The following is a 14,964-nucleotide window of genomic DNA, read 5'->3' as shown; positions in this document are numbered from 1 at the left end:
TTAACGATTTAATATTTATTTTCTTTAATACTCAGGGCATTGGCTGCTACATGTTTCGAATCGATGACTACGAGGTGGTGGATGCTACCATTCACGGCAACTCAGCCCGTTTCATTAACCACTCATGCGAGCCCAACTGCTACTCTCGTGTGGTCAATGTTGACGGTCAGAAGCACATTGTCATTTTTGCCACACGCAAGATCTATAAAGGCGAGGAGCTCACGTATGATTACAAGTTTCCCATCGAAGAACCAGGCAATAAGCTGCCTTGCAACTGCGGGGCAAAGAAGTGTCGCAAGTTCCTCAATTGAAAGCAAATTCACAATGTAAAAGTATCTGTGAAGCGCTATCAAGAGTGTACACTTGCCAGGGAAGAGACATTTTTAAATGTTTTGTTTTTTACCGAAGCAGGCTCAGGTTATCAGAAGGTTAATGGTATTGTGCCTCTTAAGTTGTTTGGTTTTTAGAAAAAGACATTCGAGCGGAGTCACAATGGAGAAGATTGCCCTTATGTCCCTTTTAGTAATGTGCAATTTAAGAGATTAGTGCCCCTTCATTCTTAACGTTTTGTATGTGCTCTTTTATTTGACCATTTTGTTTTTATAAGAAGGATATTGTGAATAGTTTTAAATTTGTAATAAGTCGAGTCTGGCCTGCCCTTACTTACTGAGTGTGACAAATTACTGAAAAATTGCCACATCGTTCCATTCTACACCAAAGTGCAATTTCGGAAGGGAAAGATTTAATGTTTTTAGATTGACGATACATAATCCTTTTTTTAGCCTGAGCTGTTTAGACATCTTTCCCTTTTTGAATGTACATTAAAGCCTTCAGAGCATCCATGGTCATCCTTGCCAAGCTGGGCCTGATTCTCTGTAGGGAAGACACTGTAAATATTGTCTCGTAGGAAAGGTGATTAGGGGAAACACTAGGGGGAGCAGTGGTCCCAGGAATAGTTTGTCTGTAAATGTTCTTTTTGTCAGTGGTAGAAAGAGATGTGTTTCGAAGAGTAAACCAGCATAGGGCTTGTGAGATGTAGAAGCTGGCTGGGTTGAGATCCTGGTGGACTGACAACCAATGGACCAGAGCAATTTCTGAGTTTTTGGGGGGAATAAAAATGCTTTTATTTCCTATCCGTTTTTTATAGTAATTTAGAGAGAAAGTAGCTTAATTGCGTTGTATTGCAAAAAAAAAGTATAATTTGCATGTTTTATGAAATGTTGTTTAATTGATTTGATTTTAGTCCAAATATTGTCAGTAGTTTATTTATTGTGTCTCAACAAAAGGGAGTTGTTTTTCTCTCCCAAGGCCCATAGTTGTGTATGAATTCTAATGTTGTTGACTATTTTTGTTCTCTCCAATGTTACCGACGGAAATATAATTGGAATATGTAAATAATATGTATATTTTTCTATACAAATGACTAAAAAGCACTCATTGGTGAATAGCACTTAACGATGGTATTTATATTTTTAATAAAACATTGTATTTATTTTGTCAACATTTTTGTAGAAAATGATAGATTTACAACACTAATGCTTTGTCCAGACATTTTCTAGTGCTCGCTGTCTCCTTTTTTAGTTGATTTTTAATTTTTGTAGCTCGAATGGTTCGTTTCTATTCCAAAGACTGAAGCGGTTCCCACAGAGTGCGGTCCACCAGAGGCTCTCGTTGCCAACCCAGATCAAGCATGGACATGTCAAATATCATTTCAAACCGGAGTTCGGTTGTTCGAGGTGTGAGATCGGTCTCTCCTTTCTTAGTGCCAGCCTTAAAATCACATGCAAGAACAGCCCACCTTCCCCTAAAAGGCCCCCTATTTTATTTGGATGCATTCTAGCAACTGACGAGTCCCAAAGTTTATTCCATATATTTTGTTATATCAAAATATTTTCTTAGAGATTGATGTACTGCAAGGAATCGCCACATAGGCTAAAACTACTTCTAAAGCACTATATGTATGGAGGAGGAGAGGGCTCTGGTTTCCTCACGGTCTTGTGCACTGAAGATCAGTCTTCTTCCCAGTCTTCTTCAACACATGTTGCCTTGGCACTGCATGGATTGTTCCAGCCAGCCCGTTCAGTCAATGCACATTATTTGCTTGTATCATCTCTCAAATGTCGACCCCCTTTTTTTGTTGAGCCCTGTTTGAATAAGACTGAGGTAGACGTGGCTTTATTACGGATGTTCTGTGGATTGTTCTTCCATTTTTCAGATCAAAAGTTTGGTGCCTTCTATGTAACTGTTGTCGTGCGTTTCTGTTAATTGGACCGTCAGCTGAGGAGCTCCAGATGTGTAGAGCTGTTTAACTTGGGCACAAACGAACAGATTCTTCTTCAAATTGGTTTTATTTTTCTAAAGAAAGCTGTAGCATGAGTATGTGGGTATTGCAGAATGGCTTGGGATCTGTACATACCTCTAGACGAAGCTGCTTTGTGCAAGCGTGGCTTTCTTGAGCGAGCCACTTTTAAGGCCAGTTCTTTTTGCTCATTGCCTCGTAACTCTAATACAATTGTGTTTTGTTTTCCTCGGCCACTGCAGACCCCCCTGTATTTAGGCTGCAATAATTTTGACCTTTTCCCAGCATTTGACTTTTGACTATGGCACTGAAGGTCAGAGTTCTGTACGTTGCCTCACGTTGAACATTCGTTGGCTGCTGCCTCATATTTGTATACCCGTTTGTATTGATGCGGTATTGATCGCCATCTTTTTCAGGGATACTTGGGGGTCTCGCCCAACTTTCCTCTGGCCCTGTGGGACAGGGACGTGCTGAACTCTGCAGCTAGGCCGTCGTTGAATGTATTCTAGAATAGCTTTTTTGTTGTTGTTGTTTTGATTGTTTCATGAGTTTATTTTCCAACATGAAAGGCTGGGAAGATGCAGGACAGCTTTTTATTTCGTACGCTAGGAGGATTCTACAGCAATGGCAATCTTTGCAGGGTTCTACAGAAACTATTGCTCAGTCTAACGAAATAAGATTTTTATTTTATTAATATATTTTTTTTGTAATGCAGTTACTAATCCTAAGGGCTTTGTAATAGACTCCTGTACAGACATCAATACAACTTCAGATGCTCCATAAACTGGTGTAACAGTGCTCAGTCAGTGTTTCAGAACAGACACGCTCTGTCGTTTTCCTGGACTTTACTCTTCCACACCACAACTTCTTCTGTAATTATCAACAGTCTATATGTATACAAAATATACATGAATATCTATATATATATATGAACTAAACGTGTATGAATAGTAACTTGTACTTCAATATCTACACAATATACGGAATGGACAGACAAACTTAGTTACAGTAGCAAACAGCAGCTTCATAATGGTTAATAATTGCAATGTTCAGTGTATAATCTATAATGGTTTTGTGTTACAGATAAACTTTAGAGTAACTAACTTGTGCATCATTTTAATATCAAGATCAAGTACCAGTTTTCCTGTGCCTGTGTATGTTCCTTCAACGGAGCGTCGCAGTTTGTTTCGTTTTTTTCTTCTCTTCTTGGTTTTACTTTTTGGTTTGTTTTTATTCGGAAAGGAGCGCTATTTATATTATGAAACAAGTTCATGTAAAATGTGGTTGTAAACTTTTTGAGCATTGATATTTTTTTTTTTTTGCTTTCGATGGTGTAGTCAGCTTTATTTTACTCTGTACATTTTTAACAGTTTGTGGACATCAGGAAAAAAATGTCCTTGCCTAAACGCAGCCTTTGTCACCTATACCTCTCTCTCCTGTTGGAACTTAAGTTGTACTTTTTTCTTATGTGATGTTCTGTAATGAGTAATGGTGACCATTCTATTTATTTATTTCTGCAAACATCTCTAGATGTACACTGAGGTAAATCTTCTAAAGCAGGTGATGGCGCTCACTGTTTTTCGGAGTTTTTACATGGTTCACTTTGTACAGAATTGAGTTGCGGACCATCGGAGGTACTTGAGGGAGGTTTTGAGAGGGAGAGATTTTAAATTTGTTCCTCTTGGAGGAAGCAAGTTTTCCTTTGTCTTACCGACACTTCCTTTCCCCTGTAGCTTCGTGAGATCATGTCGATGTTGATACTGACAGTTTTAGTTTTGTTTTGTTTTGTTTTTTCTCCAAGTTGCCCCATCAGTGTTCTACCATTTTACACAAAAATGAAGGAAAATTTGTTAATCTAAAATATTCAACCACAAACTACTTAAAGATGAATGTATAATGAGGAAAAAAATGTACATAACTGTAAAAAGGAAATTTCTAATCATGTTTATTTTCTATGCACTTTTTTATTTAAGTGATAGTTTAAATAATAAACATGTCTTGTTTACTCAAACTGGGTGTCATGTTGCTTGATCTTTTCAAGATTATTATTAGAGTAGTAATTTGCTTGCACTATATTTTACCTATATTTTACATTGGACATCAACCAGGAACCACTACCATCACATAAAATCCAAAACGGTTTTTGCAACACATTTGCCAACAACAGCCCACCACTGGTAGTACAACTCTCTGGGCTGGGAAACACCCACACACTCTTCAATTCACACACTATGGCCAGTTTAGTCCAATTTGAATATATTGCATGTTTTTAGTTTTGGGCGGAAACCCATGTGGACACAGGGAGATGCATACAGCAGACAATCTACATTTGTTGACCGACAATTTAAGCTGCCTATCATAATTTTTGGCCCAAATATTTTGATTGGACAAACTATTTTTTTGGTCCTACAACTTACCCAGAATATAAAAATACATTTTAACGCATTCAGATTATTTACTTAAATCTTTACTATTGGAATGTGAAGAGACTTTCAATCAGCACAACAAAAATACTTATGGACAAAGTCACCTATTGCAGCTTTAAATAATCTTTACATCTATGCAAACCTTTTGTCCAGTAGATAAATATCCAGTTCAATAAATATTCTTTATGGAACCGCAGGAAAAATAAAAGACTTTTTTAGTTGTCGACTCGAGTGGTATCCAACATCAGTGATGTATATTGGGGATTAGGATAGTCAAATACTGAGAATGATAGTATACAGCAGATATTATTTTATTAGTTAATAAACTAGATATTATTGTAATGTAATGTGTATTTATATAGTGCATTTACTGTGTATGGACATACACCCAAAGCGCTTCTCTCCGCACCACCACCAGTGTGCAGTATCCACTTGGATGATGCGACAGCAGTCACAGGAAAACAGTGCCAGTGCGCTCACCACACACCAGCTATTGGTGGAGTGGAGAGACGGTGATAAAGGTAATTCAGTGGATGGGGTGATTGGGAGGCCATGATGGACAAGGGCAGATGGAAGGATTTTGGCAAGACACCAGGACTAAACCCCTACTCTTTACGAGAAGTGCCATGGGATTTTTAATGACCACAGTGAGTCAGGAGCTCTGTTACATGTCTCATCTGAAAGACAGCACCCACTGACAGTATAGTGTCCTCTTCACTATACAAGGGCATCAGGACTTGCACGGACCACAGGTTATGCGGCCCCTGCTGGCCTCACTAGTACAACTTCCAACAGCAATCTAGTTTTCCCATGTGGTCTTCCATCCAGATACTGACCAGGTTCAGCCCTGCTTAGTTTCAGTGAGTAACCCGGTCTTGAGCCGTAGGGTGAAATAGCTGTGGCCAATATTATTATTATAAAAGGAATGAAAAATTCAATACCAGGAATAATGTGCTTTTTAAAGTACCGCATGTCTATTAAAAAATCCCATTGTTAGGCAATCTGATTTATAATCATTTTAGTCTGCTCTAAACTGAATAAAAGGCTAATTGTTTTGTCAGTATGACATGTAATACTATCTATTCAAAATGGCTGTTAAAAGGAGCAGTTACACACATCTGATATTGGCTTTAAATACCTAGCAAAATTCACTTTTAAATGATATTTCAACACTACCAACAAGCCTTTTTTGTTTTTAAAAGATGTCTAATAGACGTCTAAACATAGTCATCTTGGCTAAAACAAGGCTAAATTTGGGACTGTCTCTGAAAATCTAATAGACGTCTAAGAATAGGCCAAAACTAGACTAGTCATCAAATGAATGACTACACACATAGAGTCTGTCTATTTGATAACTAGTCTAGTTTTGGGCTAATGTTAGACATCTATTAGATTTTTAATAACAGCCCAAGTTTAGCCTTGTTTTAGTCAAGCTGTCTCCATTTAGATGTTTATTAGACACAAAATAGTTTGCTGGGTAATGTGTGTAAACAGTATGTACATGTGAACAATAAATGTAATTTTTTTTTTAATTAAATGCTCTGCTTATTTTTAAGGCTTAGAGAAACTACGGTGTAAAGCATTAATGATTTAACACTAAATGTGTCTTTTTATTGAAACCATTCACACCAAGAGATCAAGAACAAGATGTCCAGTCCCATCCAGCTGCTCATACTGTGGAGTACCTGGGCCTATGAAACTTTACAGACAAGAAGGAGCCACTAACAGTCTCCCTGAAGTAGTTTATGAGCCATTAGGCCTATAATGAGAATTACAAGGCAGGATAAAGGTTCAGGACGGGCCTGTATACCCCTAATGGGGAAGAGCTGCCCTCTGAATACAGCTTCCAAAGTAACTAAAACCATGTGTCTGGACTGCCACCCACATCAGCACAACTTTCATTCAAGTCTGCAGATTTTCACTGCTCATTTAAATTGAGAAATAACCCCATCATTTTACAACCCCACTGAATATTTATTTTCTCTTGATGTGGCAACAATGAATCCAGAAGAAATGTTTACATGAAGAGACCATGTCACATGATCATTAACATGGTTTCAAAAATATGCTTTGTGTTTTTAAAGAAAGAATAGTTCAATCTCAGAGTTGACCACAGAGCTGTAATCCTTCAATGGTTTATTTCTTCCAAATTCACCACAATAAACTGGCCTTGTTCCTTTATAAACCCCATGCTAATTAAACACACAAGGGTCTCGCCAGACTGTTCACTGGCGCCCAAGACCCCATCTCTTGGGCTCTCCTGTATCAGATAATGTTTACGCTTAAAAAGTTGGACAAGCTACAAGCATTCAGTCTCCGTCCCTTGGATGATCCCTCTTTCTCCCTCCCCATCTCCCAGCCTCCCTATTTCTAATTGGCTTCCAACAGCTTCCCGTTTCCTCTGAAGACTAGGAGTGCTCATTTTTTTCCCAGATGCCTTAGACGGCAAAGAAAAGAGGAGTTTGCACTGCTCGTTTCTCTTTCGCCTGCTCAAGACTGTCAATCCAGTGGAGCTTCAAGTAACGTAAATGGTGAGTTTTGATATTTTGTTGCATCATTTTAAAGGTTTACTTAGAGCATTATGAAAACTATTTGCTGTTTAAAGCAATTTGTTAAATTGTATATGCTGTTTATGTGCATATAAGTATATTAATTCACTTTCATAGTCTCAAAGTCCTAAAATGAAAAGATTTTCCAGTCTATTTTGTAATATTTGTTTTTCTTGAGATGGTGACAAGTTTGGTCATATTCTTCAAAGTAATGGGAAATGTACCAAAGTACACATTTTAGGACAAACTGAGAATTGTTTTATTTTTTTATATATTTTATTTAGAGGGGTAGTTCACCCAAAAATTTAAATGTACTCATTAGGGCTGGATAATTAATTGAAAAGTAATCGAAATCGACATTCAAAACCTATAATCAATCTAATTTTTCCAGGACAATTTTTTCAATCACTTTCCATACGTGTTTTGTGACCACGCTCTGTTAAAGCTTGAGGCTTATTTATACTTCTGCGGCCCATTTGCAGCCACTCTGGTCAAGTAGGACGATGTACTCATTCTTGAGCCTTTCTTTGCACTACACTGACAATAATTGGAAGCTGCGCCAGAGATGCCTTTAGGCGCCATATAAAACTTGTCTGAACTGACAGCAAAAAATATAAATAAGTAAAATAATTGTTTATTAATTGTAATCAAGTTAAAATGCAATTAATCAAGATTTTAATTCTAATTCTAAATCGTCCAGCCTTAGTACTCTATGTTTACTCTCAATTAGTCCCAAAACTTTGAGTTTTTTCTGTTAAACACTAAAGAAGACATTTTGAAGGTGAAAACCTCTCACGGTCAACTTCTACAGTAATACTATGTAAGTCAATGGTTACTAGTTTCCAGCTTTACTCAAAATATTTTCAACAGAAGAAAGTCAAACAGGATTTGAACAATAAAAAGTGAGTGAATAGCTTTCTATCCATCCAAAAATGCTAATTAAATTTATGCGCAAAACTGGAATATTGCATTAAAGACGTGCAAATAAAGCAGCGTTTCCATCCAATGAGGCAAAGAGAACAAAATCGCCACTTTCTGATTAACTGGCACCAAATATCAACAATAAAAATGGAATTTGCTGCGGTAGGAGAAGCTGCGTCAATCAATTCTTTATTTAATAAATGACTTTCACCACAGAAGATGATTCCAACATGCAATAAGCATTTGGTGGCATTTGAAACTATGAGACGCAGAGCGCAGACACTCTTGACAAATGTGGATATATAATATAATATGTGGATTATAATAATATAATAACAGTAATACTGAAATGGTCAAGGCGTTTTAGAATGACAAAAACAGCGTTTCAGATGTTTTACAGTGTGCTCAGCCGTTCACACAGTTTTATCATCACATGATCTCTTATAACAAAATCAGATTACCTTTTTTAATGCGCATACGAGAATTTGTTCGGTAAAAGTGTTTCCATAGTAATTTATGCGCATCTTTTCTTACAGAATAAAAAGTTTATCCTACTCAATCATGTGCATATGCTTTTTATGCACATTTTGCAATATTTTTGCGCATCTTGATTATTTTTATACTAATCTCCAAAATGCACATAAGAATAGGTGAATGGAAATGTAGCTATTGATATATTCAGTTTTGGGTAAACCATTCCTTTAAGCAGAGAAATATTTCAAAAACATTTACCAAATGACGATATTGACTAAATGTAAACATTAGTCTTTCTCATAGTGCACTCACTTAATTTCCTTCAACTTATTCGACTTAAATAATCAAGAATGTGTTACGCGAAAGCTCACTCTGGAAATCAGACTGTCCGGTTGACAGTGGAATGACAGTATATGTTCTGGCAGTCACTCTTCTTTGGCCTAACATGGATTAAAGTGCTCAGAGCATTGAAAACCATAACACATAAACACGATCCTGAGAGATCCAGATGTCTGAGGACAGATGTGTCTCCTAAATTAAAGATGCCACGGCTTTAACAGAATCTGCAGAATTGTCGAAGAATGCTTTGGTGGTCTGGTTGTATTTCTCAGAGTGAATCATCAGCAAGTTTTTTCAACTTTTATAAGAAACAGCTGTTTGACAGACAACAGACTTGAATAGAAACCTGCAGATTTACGGCAACACATAAAATGTTGGAAATGCTTCGTTCCAGACGGGATTACGAGAGCTGACAAGGCCATGAATACTTCCTGCTGTAGAGATGTGTGTGTGTGTTTGCAGTCTGAGTATATTGACTGGCTTCAGCACCTCATCAATGAGAGATGGTAGATAGTAAACTTTACTATTGTGGTCTGTCCGCACATTCTGCATTTTCATTATTCACCATCTAGCTATAAGCATCGTTTATGAGCTGCTCTTTACTGTGAATGATGACAAGCAATTTCAAATTGGCTGACAAAAGTGTAATTGTTAAATAATTGTATGAATTTCGAACATTTAAATTACTTGAACGATGCTCTTCAGTTATTTTCAAATCTTGAAAGTGTCTTGCAACATATGGTTTCTTCTTAAAGGGCACCTAGTTTACCCCTTTTTTAAAGATTTCATATCATCATTATGGTTCTTCTGGGTGTGCCAGTTTAGCAAACATGCAAATTTTCACATGAAAATTAGTTTCGACTTCCCGCCCAACTTAACAAGGGGGCGGAGCCAAGCGCTCCGCCACTTTGTGTATGGCAACAAACAGGCAGACAGAGAGAAGCTGCATGAGTGAGAGGACCAGCATTCAGCTGTACATTACGACTCTGACACAGACCAAACAGAGACTACTGATGAGCAATCAATGTTCCTAATGTGCTAGAATGTGTCAGAGTTGCAGTTACAAAATCATTTGTTTCTTTGTATAGTTTTACAGTCGCTATGTAATGATGCATGCGTCATCCGTATAGGGATGTAATAATTAACCAGTTTCACTATTAACTGCACTTTAATTCATCACGGTTAATTATTCATAAACACTGGGTTTCTGCACGGCACAAAACTGCGGCAACTAAACAAATTTATGCCAGCTGTGTGCTAGTTTAAAGTTCTGAGCTTGTACACCGAGACTAATAACCACGCACATTGGATTAACTTTGAGGCTATAACTGAGGCAAGTTCGTTATTTTCATTGGAGGGACGTGCATGCAGGGCAACGCGGTCGCACTTTCCAGCGGCACCTAGTTGAGATGATAGAGAGCTTCTGTGACCGCAGGAAATGCAAACTCAATATGTTGCATGCACTGCGTGCTCCGCTCAAATAACCGCTAATTGTTAAATCTTTGTTGCCTATTCACAGGAAGACAATGAAGGCTCTTGTGTTGAGCCCAATGAGCCTTACATCCAAAAATAAAGCAAGGGTGTTTCTTCGATGACATCGATTTGACTCAAACGCTGAAAATGGCAGACATGAAACAACAAACTGAGGATCTGGAATTGTGCGCCTGTCAATCAATATTGGTGGGCGAGGGGACCGCTTTTCTATGTCAAGTTGCAGTGTGTCTCAAAACCGCTCCAATTGGTCCACCGTTTTTACGTTGTTAAATTGAAAAAAAAAAAGGACTGGGTGTGTTTATATCACCCCAATATGATGGTCTATACACTATATCTACACACGTCTGTCCAAACAGCTTGAAAAGTAGATTTTTCACCATAGGTGACCTTTAAAGCTTTAGAAATTATATGTAATGTCAAATTTCCTTCAGCTTACTCACGCTATTGACCGAGAGGTGAGATCATGGATCTCTGCTGCTTTTCACATTAAGTGCAGAAATTGTACCATCAGCCTATTTTGAGACTGAAGTCATCTTGAAACAAGACAAGGTAATGAAAGTTCCGTTCTTTTCTCCACAGACTGAGCGATGACATCTCTGCAGACATGGCCTCTCTCATTGCTGCTTGTTTTTGCAGTACATTGTTCGAATTCACTTGAAGATAACAAGATTCCCAGTTTGTGCACAGGAAGCCCAGGTATCCCAGGATCCCCTGGGTTGCACGGGAGCCCCGGTCAGCCTGGCAGGGATGGACGAGATGGCCGTGATGCTCAACCAGGAGAGAAAGGAGAAAGAGGGGAGAGCGGAGAACTAGGTACAAAAATACCCACTGTCATGATGCGTTTCTCACCTTCTTCTCTACAGAGTGCTGCAGTGGTGATGCCTTTTTATAGGACAGCCTGTAAGTCAGCATTGTCTTGGTGCCCTTGGCAAATACTCGATAGAAGTTTTACATTGACTTTTGGAAAATTGGCATAAAGGTTTAAACAAGTAATAGTCAGCAGAAGTAAAAAGCTAAACACTGGTTTTAAACTAAAGTATGCACACTACCAAGCTTTTAATAAAAAAAAAAAAAAAAAAAAAAAAAAAAAATATATATATATATATATATATATATATATATATATATATATATATATATATATATATATATATATATATATATATATATATATATATATATATATATATCTTAAAAAAATATTCAAGTAAACTTGGTTAAAAGAGCATCAGTTAAAAATGGAATAGTGCAGAGATGCCCAAACTAAGGCCCACGGGCCAAAGTTGGCCCATGGTAACCTTTGATTTGGCTTGCCACCCCATCTGAGAAGAGAGGGGAATAATGGGGATGGTTTAGGTCTTGTCATTTCAAATTTAATGTAACCTTTTTATTGTTTGTTTTATTGTTAAGCTTAAAAAAGCTATCTGAAATTAATGTTTCAATTTAAATGCTGTAATTTAGTTTAAAATGTACATACTGTTACCCGACGAATAGAGGACAATGCAGAGACTTTGGTGAGCAAATCAAGGCAAAGGCAGATTCTGCTTGACTAGTCCACTGCGTTATAAATGTGATTGTTTGTTTTTTATTGCAATAGGTTAAAATAAAGAAGTTGTACTGCATTAGTTAACACGATTCAAAGCAATGTTTTAACTTATTTTCAAATATTACGAAATAAATTAGGAAATTAACCATGGCAACTTTAATGTAAAATAGTTTGGTATATTTAACCTTGGCCCATGTCTCTAAATGATATGTGGTTTTTGGTCCTTCATACAAAAAAGTTTGGGCACCCCTGGAAAAATGAGTACAAAAGTTTTCATTCCCCTTATTTCCTTGACAACCTCCCATTTAGTCATGCGTTTGTAGCAGCCTTTTTAAACACAACTAAAATGTAAAGGTCTTGATATACTCTCAGATGAGTTTTTTTTTCAATAGCAGTTTACTGTTGCGTTCTGATGGCTACACTACTGAAACTCATGTTTATATATATATAGTTAGGTCCATATATATTTGGACATCGACACAATACAATTTTAGTTCTATACACCAACACAATGGATTTCAAATGAAACGAACATTATGTGATTTAATTGTAGTCCGTCAGCTTTAATTTCAGGGTATTTACATCCAAATTAGGTGAACACTGTAGGGATTACAACAATTTGCATATGTGCCTCTCACTTGTTAAGGGTCCAAAAGTGATTGGACAGAATAATGATCATAAATCAAACTTTCACTTTTTAATACTTGGTTGCAAATCATACACACACACATATACAGGGGCAGATTTAACCAATAAACGAGGTATGCAGCCGGGAAATCTGGGGGCCCCTAATAAATATCTGGAAGTTTAAATTTTACCTATAAACTATATATGACAGTTTTCTACCATTTTTGTATGGTGAGAGTTAAACAGTACAATACAATTCAATGTAATTAAAAATGTAGTATCCAATCAAATATAAAATTATTATAATAATATAATGTTATGTAATAATAATAATGATAATACAACATAAAATTTTCATCACGGAGCAGTCCAGCAGTCAAATTTATATAAAAAAACTATATTAATTATTTTTATTTGTAAATTAATTTTAAGAAAACTATTATTTAAAATGTAGAGATTTCCTTTATTTTAAAAGTCAATAAAAGATTAAGTGATATAAAAAATCAGCAATATAAAAAAAAATTTCATTTCATAATATACAAATAGCATGAGAGTGATTTATCTTCACTGAATAATAATGTTTTTCTCCATGACTTGTTGGACATTTTCAATTAATGAGGTGTCACACAAAATGACATAAAAACTTAATATTATAGTGGTTCCAAAAAATTTAATCAGTAAAAATGTCAGGGGGATTCTTCAGTCACATGATCTTGAACGGGGTCCTTTAACTGATTTAAGTTTTCTTAGGAACTGCCCATTTATAATTAGCACAGTGTCACACTAGAGGACATGGCTTTCAGTGACAACATGTATTTAGTTCCTATGTTTTTAGAGATATATGGCTTAAAAATAGTTGAAACGGCACTTGCTTAAATAGGCTCTTGTAAAATTACACCTGATGTATTTATCAATGACTTTATAATTTTCTCTTTCATATATTAGAGCTGTAGTTAACTGAACTTTGCTTGAGAAAGTCACACCATTAGACAGTTTTGAGACTTGGTTCTACACAACAGTTTTAATACCAAGAGGTCTATGGTAGAAATGTTAACCAATTACTGCATTTTAAATGATAATGCTAATAAAACAATTTTTAGTCATTCGTGTCAAGTGCAACAGTACTGAGCTCACGTTCAACACTGACATTATTCTCACGCATTAAACCACAAACGGTGCAGCTGGAAATCCTACAATGCTGACTTTTTCTAGTTACCGGTCTACAAAAAGACATCATCCCTGCAGCACTCAATTGAATGTCAATCATAAAATATGAAATTCCCATGATGCTTATGGCAGGTCAACCGGGCGTGAGGGGCCTCACAGGAGACCGAGGGGATCCAGGAGAAAAAGGTGAGCGAGGAGCCCCAGGCGAGTGTGCAGTGGCCCCTAAATCAGCCTTTAGCGCCAAACTGTCAGAGGCTCGCACGACTCCATTGACTGTAGGTGACTCGGTGCGCTTCGACAAGGTCATTTTGAACGAGCAGGGTGACTACAATCCAGAAACCGGGCGTTTCACCTGCAGAGTGCCAGGTGTTTATTACTTTGCCGTTCACGCCACCGTCTACCGCTCCAGCTTGCAGTTTGACCTCATGAAGAACGGGCACACCGTGGCTTCCTACTTTCAGATTTTTGGGAACTGGTCCAAACCAGCGTCACTGTCTGGAGGAACACTAGTGCACTTGATTCCTGGTGATCAGGTTTGGGTGCAGATGGCTCTGGGCGAGTACATCGGTTTTTACTCCAGCTCAAAGACAGACAGCACGTTCACTGGTTTCCTAGTGTACTCAGACTGGAAAAACTCTGCTGTTTTTGCCTAGATTAAAATCACACTGCAGGGTTCAGCAATTTGAAAGTAATAGGACAAAGGCCTTTGATTGGCCTTCAGTAATATGGTTAATATGAACGGCACAGATGACCCCATTCTAATCATATGTAGTGACACTGAATAAAAAGGCTAAAATGTTGCCATGTAAAGAATGAAAGCATTAAAGTTATTACTGAAAAATACTGCTTCACAAATATGGAATAAAAACTGAAATAGTGAAAAAGAAAACCTTCTGCTGTTTTTACAGAAAACATTTATTTTAGTGGCAGTCTATGTTTTGAGAAAAAGCATAATAAATACTTTCCATTACTTCTCTGGAATATGACTTCAATAAAAATGACACCAATAATTACCTAATTCATCACTAAATGACATAAGGAAAAGTCATTTCTACAGCTGGGCAAGCGGGAGCTGTGGTTTCAGGTTTCATGGAGTCTGTAGAGCACAAATATGGACGTTTT

At 37.1% G+C, this 14,964-nt stretch overlaps 2 protein-coding genes across 3 annotated transcripts in view; both read left to right on the top strand.

The window, feature by feature from the left end:
- kmt2a (lysine (K)-specific methyltransferase 2A) overlaps positions 1-4,310 on the top strand; it is a 40,707-nt gene extending 36,397 nt beyond the window's left edge. The window contains exon 35 of one of the 2 annotated variants that reach the window (XM_005157583.6): positions 36-4,310. In XM_005157583.6, coding sequence (XP_005157640.1) covers positions 36-311 — 276 coding nt within the window. In that variant the 3' untranslated portion in view covers positions 312-4,310. 2 annotated transcript variants of the gene reach the window in all.
- Positions 4,311-7,156: 2,846 nt separating this feature from the next.
- Positions 7,157-14,726, top strand: c1qtnf5 (C1q and TNF related 5). The gene is given in 3 exon segments (NM_001029953.1): positions 7,157-7,256; positions 11,082-11,315; positions 13,975-14,726. Coding segments are annotated over 2 exon segments (747 nt in total). The 5' UTR covers positions 7,157-7,256; positions 11,082-11,089; the 3' UTR covers positions 14,496-14,726.
- The last annotated feature ends 238 nt before the right edge of the window (positions 14,727-14,964 follow it).

Source organism: Danio rerio, chromosome 15 (assembly GCF_049306965.1).
Source record: "Danio rerio strain Tuebingen ecotype United States chromosome 15, GRCz12tu, whole genome shotgun sequence".
Lineage (NCBI taxonomy): Eukaryota > Metazoa > Chordata > Actinopteri > Cypriniformes > Danionidae > Danio > Danio rerio.
Note: the sequence above shows the minus strand (reverse complement) of the source record. Positions and strands in the feature narration are given on the sequence as shown.